The sequence below is a fragment of the Tamandua tetradactyla genome, chromosome 16 (genome assembly GCF_023851605.1).
Source record: "Tamandua tetradactyla isolate mTamTet1 chromosome 16, mTamTet1.pri, whole genome shotgun sequence".
Classification (NCBI taxonomy): Eukaryota; Metazoa; Chordata; class Mammalia; order Pilosa; family Myrmecophagidae; genus Tamandua; species Tamandua tetradactyla.
Genome location: NC_135342.1, coordinates 25,418,061 through 25,434,257, shown reverse-complemented (window position 1 = coordinate 25,434,257; position 16,197 = coordinate 25,418,061). Strand labels below are relative to the sequence as shown.

The 16,197-nt window shown below is 45.2% G+C and overlaps 1 protein-coding gene and 1 long non-coding RNA gene across 5 annotated transcripts in view; one reads left to right on the top strand and one right to left on the bottom strand.

Moving 5' to 3' along the window:
• RYR1 (ryanodine receptor 1) overlaps window positions 1–16,197 on the top strand; it is a 112,496-nt gene that overhangs the window by 75,976 nt on the left and 20,323 nt on the right. For all 4 annotated transcript variants that reach the window (XM_077131964.1, XM_077131963.1, XM_077131962.1 and 1 more), the window contains 8 exons: window positions 97–170; window positions 868–885; window positions 1,978–2,058; window positions 5,219–5,307; window positions 5,408–5,536; window positions 5,619–5,723; window positions 8,142–8,223; window positions 10,454–10,641. In XM_077131964.1, coding sequence (XP_076988079.1) covers window positions 97–170; window positions 868–885; window positions 1,978–2,058; window positions 5,219–5,307; window positions 5,408–5,536; window positions 5,619–5,723; window positions 8,142–8,223; window positions 10,454–10,641 — 766 coding nt within the window. The remainder of the gene's footprint in view (window positions 1–96; window positions 171–867; window positions 886–1,977; window positions 2,059–5,218; window positions 5,308–5,407; window positions 5,537–5,618; window positions 5,724–8,141; window positions 8,224–10,453; window positions 10,642–16,197) is intronic.
• Window positions 9,012–10,533, bottom strand: LOC143659234 (uncharacterized). Its single transcript, XR_013163480.1, has 3 exons — window positions 10,438–10,533; window positions 9,971–10,089; window positions 9,012–9,127 (listed from the first exon to the last, which is right to left on the bottom strand). It is a non-coding gene; the product is annotated as an uncharacterized LOC143659234 (long non-coding RNA).

Genomic DNA, 16,197 nt, shown 5'->3' with positions numbered 1-16,197 from the left:
CTTCCCTCTTTCTACTGTGGGGGGCCACTAGGCTCTGGAAGAGAGGAGGGCAGAGGCCTCACCCCAGCATCCCTGTCGTTCCTTTCTTTCCCTCAGCGTCCTGGATCTCAATGCCTTCGAGAGACAGAACAAGGCAGAGGGGCTGGGCATGGTGAATGAGGATGGAACTGGTGAGGCCCTCTCCTGGGCTTCCCTCTCTGCGGGCCATCCTCAGTCTTCAGGATCCTCCCCCACCCCACGCCCACCCCCACATGGCCCAGAGGTCCCTTCCTCCCAGACACCCCTCCCCAAGAGATCCCCAGGATTCTCCCCCTGCAGGGGCCCCCAGTCCTGCCCACTCCCCTTTCTTCCAGAGACCCACCCACCATAGTCCCCACCCTGGGGATCCCTCTTCTGCCCCTGTACTCTCACCTATCACCATATGGAGCTTGCCCTCCACAAGCCCCAGCCTCACGTCCTGGTTGCTATTCTCTCATTAATGTCCCTAATCCGGGTTAATCAAGTCTCCTCTTTGCTGTGTTGTGACGTGTCTAACCTTTCTACCCTGATCCTCGCCTCCTGCCTCCAACTGTCCATCTCCTGCCCTTCTCCTGTCATCTCCCGCCTGTCCATCTCTCTCTCTTCCCTTGTCTTCCTTTTCCTCTGCTTTTAACTTCATTTCCTCCTCTCTTCCTTGCTAATCCACCTCCTTCTGTCTTCTAATCACTCTTTTTCTCTGTGGGTTGTTTTTCTGTCTGTGTCCATGTCTCTGTCTCTGACTGTGTGATTGTATGGGTTTTCCTGTGCCTCTCTCTTTGTCCGTCTCCTTCTGTCTCTTTTTTCCCTCTTTTCCTCCGCTTCCTTCTCCCATCCTGTCGGCTGCCCCAGTCATCAATCGCCAGAACGGTAATTCCCCCAGCCCAGCCCCTTGCTATGCTACTGCCTCGCCTTCCCTTCTAACCCCAACCGCCCCCTCCACGCTGGGGCTGAGGATCTGGGACACCCTCTCGAAGAGGGAGGAAGCCTACGGTGGGTGCGCCATGCCCAGGGAAGTCTTGAGGTCAGGGGGTCCAGAGGCTAAGTCCCGGTCCCAGGTTAGCCACTGACCACCCATGGGACAATGAACAAGTCTCTTATCTCCCCTAAACCTCAACTTCCTCCTCTGTAAAATGGAAGCTAGAGAAGATCGCAGAAATGCCTATTCAGTTGGATGTTCTCAGACTTCCAGTCCCAGACTCTCAGCCCCCGGGGTGGGGTGACCCTGCCTCTACCTATCCTCTCTGCAACGCGATCCCAAATGGGTCCTTTAAGATGTCCCCCATCCACCGACTGGATTGGTTGCCTCCAGCATCCACTCTGATTGGTGTGCGCGGCTCTTTTGCGCCTGCTCTGATTGGCCCCTTCACTGTCTAGCCTGCCCCTCTAGCCCGCCATGATTGGCTTCTTTCAGACGCCCATCTGATTGGCTCATGTTGACACACCTCTCCCTTTGCTTCTCCCAGATTGGCTGCTTTAGAGGCATCTGGGCCACTTGACTGGCTTTCAATCCCCATCTCTCAGCCCAGCCTGACTCCCTGCTCAGCGCCTTTGTGTGAAAGTGACCCCTACCCCATAATCCATTAACCCCTCTGCGACCTTGGAGGGGGTCTGAAGGAGATACCAGCTGCCTGAATGTTTGTTGGGTGGGCAGATACTCCCAGATGCCACGCAATTGGTGACATCAGAGGGACGCTGATGTTGTAGAAAGACACTTGAGGACCCCGCTTCATGTCTCAGGGCCCCGAGGCCTCTATCTGCTGATGCCACGGACTCTGAGGTCGGGCCCCCTGGTGTCGTGGATGTTTGGGGTCCTCACAGTGTCTTTGAAGCGGTGGCTGCACCTCCCAGGGCCCCCAGGCTTTGTGCATGCGCGTGCAGTGTGCAGGGGCCGTGTGCATGCGGGTGCCGTGTTCTGGCCCATCTGACCTCTCCTGGGCCCTGCCCCCCTCCATCCCCCAGGAGAAAAGGTCATGGCAGATGATGAATTCACCCAAGACCTGTTCCGATTCCTGCAGTTGCTCTGCGAGGGTCACAACAATGGTGAGGAGGAGGGTGGGCCAAAGCCGAGGTTGGGGTGGTTCTGAAAGAGCTGCCTGACTTCATCTCCACCCCGACCTCCCCCCACCCCACCACTGAAGGCCTCAGCAACCACCCAGGGCTCCTACTCCACTCCTCTGTCCTCATCTTCCACTTCTAGCTGTCAAGCCCTGTCCACTGTCTCTCCTAAATCTCTCTTGAATTCAGCCACTTTGCTACACTTTTACCTCCCTGGCCTCATCCAAGCCAAATGCAGTCTGCCAGCACCAATTTGGTGCATGACCAATTTGCCAAAGGGCACTTTGCCATATGCCATTTTCCCCCACAGGCATTCTGCAATCACTGCCCAAGTTCAGTACATAGGGTGAGTTTCTGTACTTTGGGTCTGCAGAGGAAAAAGCTGCTTGGTGTTTTTAAATAAAGCCATTAGGCTCACTTCTTTATTTTGCTCATAAATACTTTGTCAGTAGGAAGTCCTACAGATTCTTAAGGGTTTTCATCACTTTGGCTCTTGTTCAGCCACTTTAACAAGTTAATTAAACACAGCAAATTGAACACAAAGTGTAACCTCCTGTGGCTAACATAGTTTATAACATTAAAGAAACAGTCAACATTCTGTATAAGATATTCTTACACATCCCATTTCCTATAACAAACACGCACAGTCTCAAAGTTGTGGTCATAATGCCCATCAGACAATTATAAAACCACAGACTACCCAGAAATTCAACTTCATGACAAATATTGGAGCCATTCTAAATATAGCACTTTCACCCTATTTGGCTTCTCTTTGAGGTAACTGATTTGTAAATAGCTTTAATCTTCACCATTTTCAAAACAAAGGATAAAGCATGATCCATTGCTTTCTGTTCCCAAAACTCATTTTTCCTTAAAGGCTTATTAAATACTTTTGCTCTTTGTGACTAGGGTTTTCTTTAATTTTAACTAAGGTGGAGTTAGTCATTGAGATTTATAATGATTTTATTCTTTGGTCTATGACTTCTTCAAAATGAGAAGGTTCTTATGGGTTGAGATTCTCTCTCCCAACACATTTGTAATCCAGTTTCCTACAGGAGTTCACAGATTCATTAACCAACCCAATCAAATGAATAATTAAAACATTTTTCAAATCTCAGATGCGTTGCATGTCCTGGGTATTCAGTGACATACATATCAGAACAAAGGTCTGTCTCTTTATTTGCACATGTCAAGGCCAGTGCTCTCAGCTGGTAGAATCTTTACAGGAGGTGGAAGCTTTTAGTATATCTGTGATCCAATTTAAATAAACAGAAATTTTAAAAAGTAGAAAACTAGGTTAACAGGAGAACCTATATACATTTATTTATACAATTTTGATATTTGAGGATTCTCCCTGTCATGTGAAACCAGGTAAATGAACATTCAAGTGAATCTGCTAATGTAACAATTGCTAATGGTTCTGGGGAAGTCAGGTGGGAAGTAAAACTTTGGGGACAAAACCAAACCCTCAAGGGCTATTAAAGCCTTTCTGATATTGCTGTAAACATGAAGTGAAGCTCAATTTTGTTACCCTGATAATTTGATGAATTGGTTACTTGACAAATTGGTCTAAAGAAATGGCTCTCACACTTGATTGTGCTTCAGAATCATCTGGAGGGCCTTTAAAAATACAGATCTCTGGGCCCAACTCTGAATTTCTGATTCAGCAGCACTGGGGTTGAGCTCAGAGCTGTGCATCTCTGATGAGTTCCCAGGGGAGGCTGCTGCTGCTGTTCCAGGGACCACACTTTGAGAACCACTGCTCTGAAGTACAGCTCTCACCTTAGCACTCTAACGCTTGAGTGAGCGCAGTACCAGGTGCTGTCCTATATTCTATATGTATGTTAATGCATTAAATCCTCACAACAGCTCCATGTATTAGGTTCTATTATTATCCCCATGTTACACGTGGGGAAACCAAGACACAATCTGTGCCATACAGAGAGGTTCAGTAATTTGCCTAAGGTCACGCAGCTGGGAAGTGGTGCAGTCAACTGCCATTTATCTTTCAGGTTTCAACTCAGGGGGCCCCCTCCTCCCGGGAGCCTTCCCTGACCACCCAACCTGGGTCAGACATCTCCTTGGGGGCTTTCCGCTTCACAACCCTGATCATTCTGCCCAGTATTCCCCACCACCACCCTGCTACCCATGAGTAGGTTATTTTTATTATTATTATGGAACTTATCAATCATATACTAAAGTAGACAGAATGGTCTGCCATTCAACGGCGTTTTTTCAAATAGCGGGAAGCAACCCACCAGAGGCTCGTAAAATCAGTTAAACACAGAAGTTCTCATTCTAATTGCACACTGACAGACCCTGGGGAGCTTTAAAAGATACTGAAGCCCAGTTTCATACCCATTTAATTGTTCTGGTGTGGGGCTTGAGCATAAGGCTTTTTAAAAGCCCCCAGGCAATTCTAATGTGCAGCCAAGGTTGAGAAGTTGAGAACCACTAATTTAGTGAGTTGTGATCAAAATTCTTCCATAATTAACTATACTAGTATAGGAAAGACAATACCATAATGAATGGCACATTTTAAAGGTATGTGAAGCTTGGGTCTCAGATATACACAGATATACCTTCTGGTTAAATATTTAGTAGGTTTCAATGTCAAATGGATTTCCTACTGCAGGTTGCAGTTCGAAAAGATTGAAAAATTACTGCACCAGAATATAAGCTTCATGAGGTCAGGGACTTTTTTTATCACAGCTGTGTCCTCAGGGCCTAGAATAGCACCTGGCATAGTTAAGTGCTCAATAAATTTGGTGGATCAAACAATAAGTGAATAACCTCCATCTCCAACTAGCATGCCAGATAAATGTATAGGTAAATGATCCTTCATCTGCCCATGGATTCTACCAGGTGCTCAGTAACTATTTGGCGGGGGAGGGGAATGAATAAATGAGTGATCCTCCACCCCATCTGGCACAGTAGGTCTTTAATGTATCAGATAAATGAATAAATGACCCTCCATCTTCCTCTGACATATAGCAGGTACTTGATAAATACTTATTAATAAACGAAAGATTATGCCCTCTGGAATACAGCAGGCACTCGACCAATGCTTATTGTAGAAATGAATAAACGTCCATTTTCCTTAGCATATGGTAGTTGCTCAACAAATGACTTTGCATCTCCCTAGATTTCCAGAACTACCTGCGGACACAGACGGGGAACACCACCACTATTAACATCATCATCTGCACGGTGGACTACCTCCTGAGGCTGCAGGTGAGGCTGTGAGGCTGTTTGGGTGTGAGAGTGTAGCTGCGTGGGGAGCTGTGGGCCGATGGCTGGAGGGAGCATCCCATCACCTCCTGCCGGCCCCCAGGAATCCATCAGCGACTTCTACTGGTACTATTCGGGCAAGGATGTCATCGAGGAGCAAGGCAAGAGGAACTTTTCCAAGGCCATGTCAGTGGCTAAGCAGGTGTTCAACAGCCTGACCGAGTACATCCAGGTAGGGTGGAGCCGTTGAGGAGGGGCAAGACAGTCTTGCATCCTCCGCCATGCCCAGAACTCATGAGCCGTGTGTCCCCCAGGGCCCCTGCACCGGGAACCAGCAGAGCCTGGCGCACAGCCGCCTTTGGGACGCTGTGGTGGGATTCCTACATGTGTTTGCTCACCTGATGATGAAGCTCGCTCAGGTTTGGGCACCTCAGGTCTTCATCCACCTGCTTCCAGGCATTTATCCCCCAGCACCCCATTGGTCAATTTCTTACCCACGTGCTGCTGGCCTGTTCCAGACAAGTTCCCTCCCATGGGCACATTCATCTTCCCTCTGGTTAGCTCTGTGGTATGGCCCCACCTCCTCCTCTACCATCGCAAAATTGGCTGGTTTCTCACCCACACTTCTGGGCTTACATTTGGCCCAGGCCTCCGCCCCTCCCCCCCCATGGCTCATATCTCCTCTATGATTGGTTGATGTTCTTTTCTCTCTGATGAGGCCATCTTAAATTTGGACAGCCCTGGGGATGGGCTCTAGATCAGGGCTTGGGGCTGAAGAAATGTTTTGCTTATTTGTCCTGTCTGCGGCAGGTGACACCTAGACAGGTCCCTGTTGTGTCACATCCCCATCTCTAGAATCCTGGCTCTCCTCTCTTCCCTGTCACTCCCACCCCTTTGCATCCTTGTCAGTATGTCATGCAAGCCTTATCCATTTGCCCTGCTTCTGTCTACCCAAATTGGTAAATGCATTTGAAGCCGCCATATTTAGTTGGGCAGGTTGTGCACTGTACAAAGACTCTAGCTCTGAGGGGCCACAATCCACATCCTTAGACGTCATATATTGAAACATGTATTACAATAGTTTTCCAGCAGATGGCAGTAAAGTATTCTGTATAATTTCCCACCAGGCTGGGTCTTGAAGAAGGGGAATTTTTTTTCTCATTTGCCTAAAAATGCCACAGGGACTGGAAGAAACCCTGTCTGATGTCATCTGACTTTTTGAAACGTTTAAAACTAGAATGCAGTTCCTCGAATAGCACCTGGCATAGAGTTAAGTGCTCAATAAATTTGGTGGATCAAATAATAAGTGAATGACCTCCATCTCCAACTAGCATGCCAGATAAATGTACAAATAAATGATCCTTCATCTGCCCATTGACTCTACCGGGTGCTCAATAGCTATTTGGGGAGGGAGGAAAGGGAATGAATAAATGACTGATCCTTCACCCCATCTGGCACAGTAGGTCTTCAGTGGAGGTTCTGCTGTTGATGGAATCTTAAAATTCTAGAGAATGTTGTTATTGTAAGTAAACTTCCAAATACCACAGTAATAGTCCATAACCCATGGCCTAGGTCTGGGTTGCAAGGACCAGAAACCCAGTGCAAGAAATGAGTAAGAGAAAAAAAGGGGGGAGATTTACAAGTTCACATCACAGATCCAGGGCCTATTAAGATATCAGCGGAAATGTCTCTCGGCCTCTGGCTTCATTCTCAAGCAGGCTTCCCCACCTACTGGAAAGATGGAGCCCTAGTGACCCCAGAAGGAAGAGTCATTTTTCCTAGGAGCTCCAGTAAAAGACCTGCAATTCTCAAGTTGGGCTGCTTGGGTCCCATGTCCATTCCTGATCCTATCACTATGGCCAAGGAGAAGAAGGTTCTGATTGATTAGGCCTGGTCATGCACCCAGCCCTAGAGCCTGGAAGGTGGGGTTAGGCCCATATGTGCTGACAGTGGGAGTGGGGGTGTCCTAATTAAAAGTTCAGGGCTCTTTAAGAGAAGCAGGGGATCATGGGCAGGCACGAACCACAGGCTCCCACCCGTGTTAGACTCTTGAGCTCCTAGACTATTGGAGCCTTAGAATCAGAGTGCAGAGCTTTGGAACTGTGAAAGTGTGTTCGGATTAGAATCAGGAATTCCAGTGTTGGAATAGGAGGAGCTTTACACTCCGTTTTTCTGGTATACTTCTCCCCATTTTATTAGGTGGAACAATATGAAATTGCCATTTTGTGGGTCAAAAGTGGTCAAATATCAGAAATTTTGAGTGGCTTTACCTAAAACTAATAGGGAATCATCATGCAGAAGTTAAACTGTGCCAGAAGCCCCCTAGTTCCCCCTACCTGACTTCCCGGAAGCTCATGGCTATCTCCTCCAGCCTTCTTCTTGAACCCAGAGACCCTCTTTTTCCATTGCACATTTATTGAACAAACATGTCAGGCACCCACCATGGGCTAGGCACAGTGCTGGGCTGTCATCCCTTCCCAAATCTATGACTCTGTCCCCGCTATGTGTCCCTCTCTGTATGTGCCTCTCTGCCTTAAGTGTCTGCAGGCCCCTTGCACCTCCCAGTCCTTTCGTCTGTCATTCCCTTGCCCCTTACCCCATCACCGATTGGGCCTGCTTCCCTCTAAGTGCCAACCCCAAGCCCCAATCTTGTCTCTCTGCCCCCTCCCCTGCTTCCGAGGACTATGTCTGGACTCGGGTCCCCTCGGAGGTAAGAGGGGGGAGAGAGGTGGTCTCAGGTCCTGCTGGGTGAGTGAGGAGGGGCAGGAGCAGCTGGGGGTGGGGGAGGCATCTCTGCAGAGACCGGCCCTGACGTGGCTGGGGTGTGGGGTCCCCAGGACTCAAGCCAGATCAGGCTGCTGAAGGAGCTGCTGGATCTACAGAAGGATATGGTGGTCATGCTGCTGTCACTATTGGAAGGTAAACACCCAGTAGGTGGGGCAGGGGGAGGTACGAAGGTACAGACAAGTCCAGGGATGACCCTCTGAGACTCTGGAGGCCTTAACTCTCAACCACCCCACCTAAAATCATGTCAGCCTCAATAAGTTGATGAACAGGTTGCAACAATAAGCTCAGCAGAGCACTAAGTACCAGGCCCTGATTGTACATCTATTAACTTATCACATCTTTAGAGATCGTAATAAAGTGAGTTGCCTGGGCACTTTTCTATTTATTTGTGAAGTATAGCAGTTAGTTTTTGCTGCATAACAAACTTTCCCAAAACTTAGTGATTGCAAACAGCCATAAGGTATTATTTCACATGATTTTGTGGGTCCATTGGGCAGTTCTTTTCCTGGTCTTGCTGAGATTCACCTATGTGCCTGCATTCAGCTGGGCTGGGCTGGGCTGGAAGGTCCAAGATAGACTCACATGTCCAAAGCTATGGTGCTGGCTGTTGATTGGGGTGCCTAGTTCTCCTCATGGTCTCTTCAGCAGGGTAGCCTGGACTTCCTTACATGGAGGCTCGGGTTTCCAAAACAGCCAAGGCAAAGCTGCAAAGTCTCTTAGGGGATTGTTCCAAAGTTGGTACATTGTTACCTCCACTGTCCACCAAAGGAAGGCTGAGGCCAGCTCAGATTCGAGGGAAGGGGAAATAAATCACACCTTTTAATGGGAGGGCTGATATGTGCGAATAGAGAGGGCACCATTTTGGGAGGCAATCCATCACCTAAGATTTTAAAATTAGATTTTATTTATTTTGAGTAGATAAGGTTTAGCTTGGTTCAAAATTCTAAAGAGAATAGTCCTCTTCCATCCACATATCCTGCAGACATCTGTTCCTTCCTCCAGAGGAAGCCACTGCTTTACCAGTCTCTTCTGTGTCCTTCCAGAGAAAGTCAATGTATAAACATGCAAATGTATACACACACTCATTCTTTATAAATCTTCTGCTCAAAAAAGAGTAGAATGCTACCCATTTTTTAAACTAATAAAACAGTTTTCTCTATAGAGTTTCTTCTTTAAAGGTTCATCGAAAGCATCCTCATTCTTTGGTATGGCTGTACAGTACTCCACTGTGTGTATATTCAGTCATTCCTTTAGCCAGTTCCCTATTGATAGACATTCATTTTTTCCCCAAATCTTTTGCAATTACAAACAATGATCTGATGTTTTAATATTTTTTAAACTAGGTGCTAGCTTTTAAAAATCAAAAGGTTCCCTTTAGACATCCAGATTACCAGCTTTTCTTGAAAAACTGGAAGATTTGGTAACCCTCGACCCATATTACCACATGGCAAAAATCAACTGGACTGCATGAGATAGCTATATTGTAATAATGTTAAATCTCCTGATTTGGGTAACTGTACTGTGGTTATATGAGAATGTCCTCGTCTTTTAGGAAATATACAGTACAAGGGGCCTCATTCATGTCTGTAACTCACTCTCAAATGGTTCAGAATATCTATATAAAAATACATAGAAGAAAATTATGAAGCAAATGGGGCAAAATGTAAACCACTGGTGCATCTGGACTAAATGAAGCTTCCTTGCACTATTTCTGCAACTTCACATATTTTTGAAATTATATTAAAAGATATAAAAAATAAGCTGGAGCCAAGCTTCAGCTGCCTCCTTAAAGGGATGGGGCTGGGCTCCCAGTTGGCCATAGTCTCCACCTGTCCCTGCTGTTTTACCTTTGGCCTGCCTCACTCATCTATATACTTACTTGGCCTCTGTGGCCTAGTGAAGGGTTTAAATGTACAAGCTCTGAAGCCGTGCAGTCCTGGGTTCAAATCTTCCCACATCCTTATGGGCTATGCTACCTTGACTGTGTGGCTTTCTCATCTGCAAAAAGAGATAGGAAAACACTTCCCTTACGATGCTGGCATGAGATCAGGCCTCAGCAGCACTTGGCACTGCCCCTGGCACCTGTTAGCTTATGTTGTTGTGGGTTTTATTGATGACTCCCCCAGCAAGTGGGGGAAGGGAACAAAGGCAGGGTCAAGTCAAATCTTCACACGTCACTGATACAAATCCAGAAGTGACCTGTGCACATTTGAAGGGAGGTGTGAAAGCTGGCCAGGGAGGTTTCCCCCAGCAAGGTGGGTCCTGGGGAGCCAGAGGTGGCTCCTGAGCTGGGGAGGGAGGCCAGCCCAGTGGGGCTCCAGAAAGGAGGCTGTGCTGAACACTGACCAGGGGCTGCCTGCAGGGAACGTGGTGAACGGCATGATTGCCCGGCAGATGGTGGACATGCTTGTGGAATCCTCATCCAACGTGGAAATGATCCTCAAGTTCTTCGACATGTTCCTGAAACTCAAGGACATTGTGGGTTCTGAGGCCTTCCAGGACTACGTCACCGATCCCCGTGGCCTCATCTCCAAGAAGGACTTCCAGAAGGTAGAGACAGGACGGGGGCTGGGGCTGGGACCTGAGTGGAGGTGCTTAGGAATGTGAGTGCTAACCAAACACTTCCTGGTTGGCTGCCTGGGCCAAGCAGCATCTCTCTAAACCTCAGTTTCCTATCTGTAAAATGAGGATATAACAGACCTTGGGGTTATTTTGAGAAGTAACTGCACTAACACAAATGTGTGAGCCATTATTCCTGTTATTGTTATTAATAGACCTAATATTATCATCAGTATGAATGAGGATTGGTTATTCAATCAACAAACACTTTCTGGGTTTATTCTCTGTGCTGGGCCCTGTGCTGGCATTGTGAACCTAGCAATGATCAAAATAGGCACAGGCAGTCCCTTCACGGGGCTTATTCGTCTAATGGGGGAAGTGGTCACTGAGCAGGTCATTGTTAGGAGGGAGGTACAGAACCAGCTTTATCTAGGAACCCATTCACCTACTCACCTCCTCTTTCAACCCGCCCACACATGCCATCTCTGATCTTTCTCCCTGCGTGACCCTGGGCAAGTTATCAGCCTTCTCTGGGTCTCGGGTTCCTTCTCTGTTCCTGCCTCTCAGGGCCATTGTGAGGATGGGCAGTTCCTGGAAGACTGTCCAAAAGATGTTAGCTTAACTATTATTATTGCCAAATCTTTTTTTATCAGCATTCTTGTAACTTTTTATTTTGAAATAATTCCAGAAAAGTTGCAAGACTAAGTAGATAAGATTTTTGAAACCCTTCCCCCAGATTACCCAAATGCTAGCTTTTTACCATATTTGCTTTATCATCATTCCTTTTCCTCCAGGTATTTTAGTGTATTCCTCCTGAGATCAAGTTCATTCTCCTATGTAACCTACAGAATAATGATACAAATTAGAAAATGAGCACTTGGACAGTGCTGCTACTTATTCTACAGACTATTTCACCCATTGAAGACAATTTTTTTCCCTATCAAGGACCCCATCCAAGCTCAGGGACTGAATTTAGGTGTCCTGTCCGTTTAGTCTCCTTTGACTGGAATAACTCCTTGGTCTTTCTTTGGGTTTCATGACCTTGATAGTTTTGAAGACTACAGGCAGGTCATTCTGTAGAATGCCCGCTCAGTGTGAATTTGTCCAGGTTTTCCTTGTGATTAGATTCAGGTTACACAACTTTGGAAGATTATCCCAGAAGTGGGGCTGTATCCTTCTCAGTGCATCCTATCGGGAGGCAGTCGGCATTAATTAGGTCGCCTGGTTAAGGTAGCCGCCACCAGGGTCCCTACTGTAAAGTTAATGTTGTTCTCTCTATAAGTATCTGGTGAGGACATACTTTGAGACTATAAACAACCTGCTCACCTGCTAGGTTTAACATCTGTTGATGATTCTTGGCTGAAACGATTACTGTTGTGCTGTTGCCAAGTGGTGATGTTCCCGTTTCACCATACCCTTCCACTAGATCAGCTGGCATTCTATCGTGAGAGAGAGTTTTTCCCTTTGCCCTCATTTATTTATTTATTCACCCATTATCAATATAGATTCATGGATTCTTATTTTATTCTGTGGGTTGTGCTCATTATTATCCATTAAGATTTAAATAAATCCAAGGGCCCCCTGAGTTAAAAATAGAATGCTCCATGCCTCTTGTCCTCTGAGAGCCTCCCTGCATCTCTTCCCCCTTCTCAGTCACTCCTTTCACGAGCTGTTTGTCCTTTCTCAGTCTGCTTCCTCGCCGCCCATTCATTTCCTTGTTCAGGGCTTTCTTGCTTCTGTTCTTATCACTTCCCTGAAACTACCCCAACCTGGATCACGCATGACTTCTTTGTGCTGAATCCCTCCTCTGACTTGCCAACTCTTGGGGAATGCAATGTACCAGAAATGGAATAGCTTTTTAAAAAGGGGAATTTATTGAGTTGCAAGTTTGCAGTTCTAAGGCCACGAAAATCTCCAAACTAAGGCATCCAGGGAAAGATACCTTGATTTAAGAAAGGCCCATGGGTCCACAACACCTCTGACAGCTTGAAAGGCAGATGGCAACATCTAACAGCTTTCTCTTCTGATTTCATAAGGCTTTCTCAGGGGTGTGTTCCTTCTACATCACCAGAGGCCTCTGGCTGTGTAAGCTGTATTGGTTCTGTTGGCTCCGAGCTTTTTCCAAAATGCTTCCCTCTTAAAGGGCTCCAGTAAGAACCCCACCTTGAATGGGGTTATCTCCATGAAAACCACCTAATCAAAAGTTACCACCCACAATTGGGTGGGTCACATCTCCGTGGAAAAAATTAAAAAGATCCCACCCAGCAATATTGGATGAGGATTAAAGGACGTGGCTTTTCTGGGGTACCTAACACTTTCAAACTGGCACACCATCTTAACGTTTGCTGCAGCCAGCCACCTCCTATCCCACCACCCTAAAAACTCTGCTTCCTGGGGCCTTTGTAAAGAACACTGCCTGGACCCCCACCTCTCCAGCCAATCCCTCTCAGCATCTTAAAAGTCTTTATCCCTGAGCCCCCTACCTTCAGGAAGAAGAAGAGCTAATATGTATCATGTTCTCACTCTGTGCCATGCCCAGCATGTAAAATGAATTGGCTCATTTAATCTTTAAGACAACCCGCTGTGCTAAGGACAGACGTAGAAACTGAGGTACAGGGAGGTGCTGTGACATGCAAGAACTGACAAAGCTAAGAAGTAGCAAAGCTGGGACTTAGAACTCAGGCACTGAGTGCACTGTCCGAGGGTGATGTTTCAAGCATGGACATTGTAAATTTGTACATGTATTGCTGCAGACTTCTAGCAAATGGAACTTAATGTACTGAGGATGCCATATGAGCCAATGGCAATGTTGGCTGCAGTGATTACCCCTATATATGTGTAGTTCCATATGTGTACAGTTACGTCCAAGGATAAACAACCAGAAATGGTATTGCTGGGGTAAAGGGTAAATGGATCTGCCATCTGGAAAGTTATTGTCCTCCATTTCTCGTTTTCATTAGCAGTGTATGAGAGTGGCTTTTCCCCCTACAACTTCATTATCACACCACATTGTCAAATCTTTGGATTTTTGTCAATCTAGTAGGTGGAAAATGGTTTTGTGATGCAATTTTAATTTGCATTTCTCCCATTATTAGCGCAGTTAAGCAACTTTGTAGTATTTCTTTTTAATTACTTGAACTGACCATATCCTTGGAATATTTTTCTATTAGGATGTTGATATTTTTCTTCTTGATTTCTAGGCACTCTTTATATATTAGGCTGATTAGCTCTTTGTTAGTGAGAGGAATTACAACGATTTTCCCTAGTCCATCATTTGTCTTTTGACTTTATGATGCTGTTTTAACCATGTGGAATACTTGATTTTTATGTAGAAATGCATTTTAAATATTTCATTAAGATATGATTGAAGTAACTTTGGCCCCCCACTCCTGATCCTGTTCTCATCCAACCTCTCCAAAGGCTGCCACTGCTATTATTTGTACATCCCCCCAAGGGTTTTTCTGCATTTTTATTCAGATGTAGATCTGCATAGAAAAATATAGTATTGCTTTAGAGTTTCCCAAGTTCTTCATGGCTGACAGAGTTCTCGATAGTTTGACAGTTTTTACAGAGCATGTCTTCAGTAATGAAGCACTTTACAGATTCCAAATTATCTACCGTTGTTTGGAATGCCCTTTCTGCTGGTCAAAAACAAATTTTAGGCTACTAGTTTATCCCTAGTCAGTAAACTGTTTTGAGATTTTCTTTTATTTTTCCTATCTGTTGCATGTACATTTAAATTAAAAGACTTCCTTTTAAAAACATCTTTCTTGAGATATAATTCACATACCACAAAAGATACCCACTTAAGGTATGCAATTTAGTAGTTTTTAGTATAGTCACAGAGTTGGGCACCCATTACTACAATCTCATCATTTTATCACCCCCCAAAAGAAATCCCATAGCCTTTAGTAGTCTCTTCCAATTCCCCCCACCCCTTGTCCTAGGCAACCACTAACCTGCGTTCTATCTGTATAGATTTGCCTATTCTGCACACTTCATATAAACTGAATCATATAATATGCGAGATTAAAAGGCTTCAGGTTTATTTAACAAACCATAATTCATTACCACTCCTATCCAAAAGCAAAACAAAAAACCAAAATCCATACTTCTTAAAAATCACCAAATTCTAGTCAGTGTTTCAAATTTCCAAATATCTCATGTCATGTAGATTTTTTTCCATTTCTTTGACTCATGACCCACGTAAGGTCCACCCATGGCAATTAGTCTGTATTTCTTTAAATCTCCATTTCTCTATTGTTTCCCATCCATCACTTTTTCTTTTCTTTGCAGTTTATCTACTGAAGACACCATCCAACAAAAAATAATGTGAGCCACACTATAATTAAAACATTTCCAGTGGCCACATGAAAAAAAAGTAAAAAGAAACAATATTAATATTTAACAGTATATTTTATTTACCGTAGTAGAGCTAAGATATTATTTCAATGTGTAATAATATAAAACATTATTAATTAGATATTTTATAGTCTTTCCTTTTCACACAAAGTCTTCAGAATCCATGTGTATTTTATACTTTCAACACATCTCAATTTGGACCAGCCACATTTCAAATGCTTGCGACCCTGTGTGACGTGTGACTTTCACATCGTCCTAGTTGTAGGGTTTCTCACAGCTGGATCTAGCTGAGCAGCCTTGTGGTGTCATTTACCGTATTCTTCTGTCCCCTCTGTTTCCTGTAAACTGGGATTTAGGCTGAGAGACTTGACCAGATTTAGGCTTGGGGTGTTTTTTTGGCCAGAATCTTTCTATGTGGTTCTCTGTGTGTCAAGCAGGAGTCCATCCTGTCCTGTTGTCTGTCCTTTTTTCAGCAGCCGTTGATGTTCAGCACCCAAACACGTTAGTTCATGCATGACTGCAAATTGGTGATATTCTCATTTCGACATTTATAAAGCCTCAAATGATTTCCAAAACTGTTTATAAATATTTTTAGTTTTTATTTTTTTGCATGGGCAGGCACTGGAAATGGAACCCGGGTCTCCGGCATGGCAGATGAGAACTCTGCCTCCTGAACCACCGTGGCCTGCCCTCTTTATAAATCTTGATATAAATATAAAGCTGTATTTTACAACATGCTTTTCCATTTCTTTATGGCCAACAGGAATGTTCAGGGTTGTTGTGTTTTTTCTAAAGGACTTTTTAATTTTCAAAAGATATGACAAGTTTAAAACTCTTTTCAGTTTTCAGAATGCTTCATTCATTTGACAGATACATATTGAGCACCTATATATAGTGGTGGCCAGGTACCACCCAAGTACTGAGGGTACAGCAGTGAATAAATCAGACAGAGACCCCTGTCCTTGAGGAGCTGGTGGTCCAGTAGTGAGAGACAGATGAAAATAACTAAATAAACAAAAGAGTTTCAGGCTAAAATATGTGATCTGAAGGAAATGAGCAGAATGGCATAAGAGAGAGCAGGGATGGAGTGAGCCCTGTAATCTGGGTGGTCAGGGAGAGAGGGAAGGGATATTTAAACTGAGAGCTGAATGATATGAAGGCACTATGATGGGGGAGGGTGGGGGT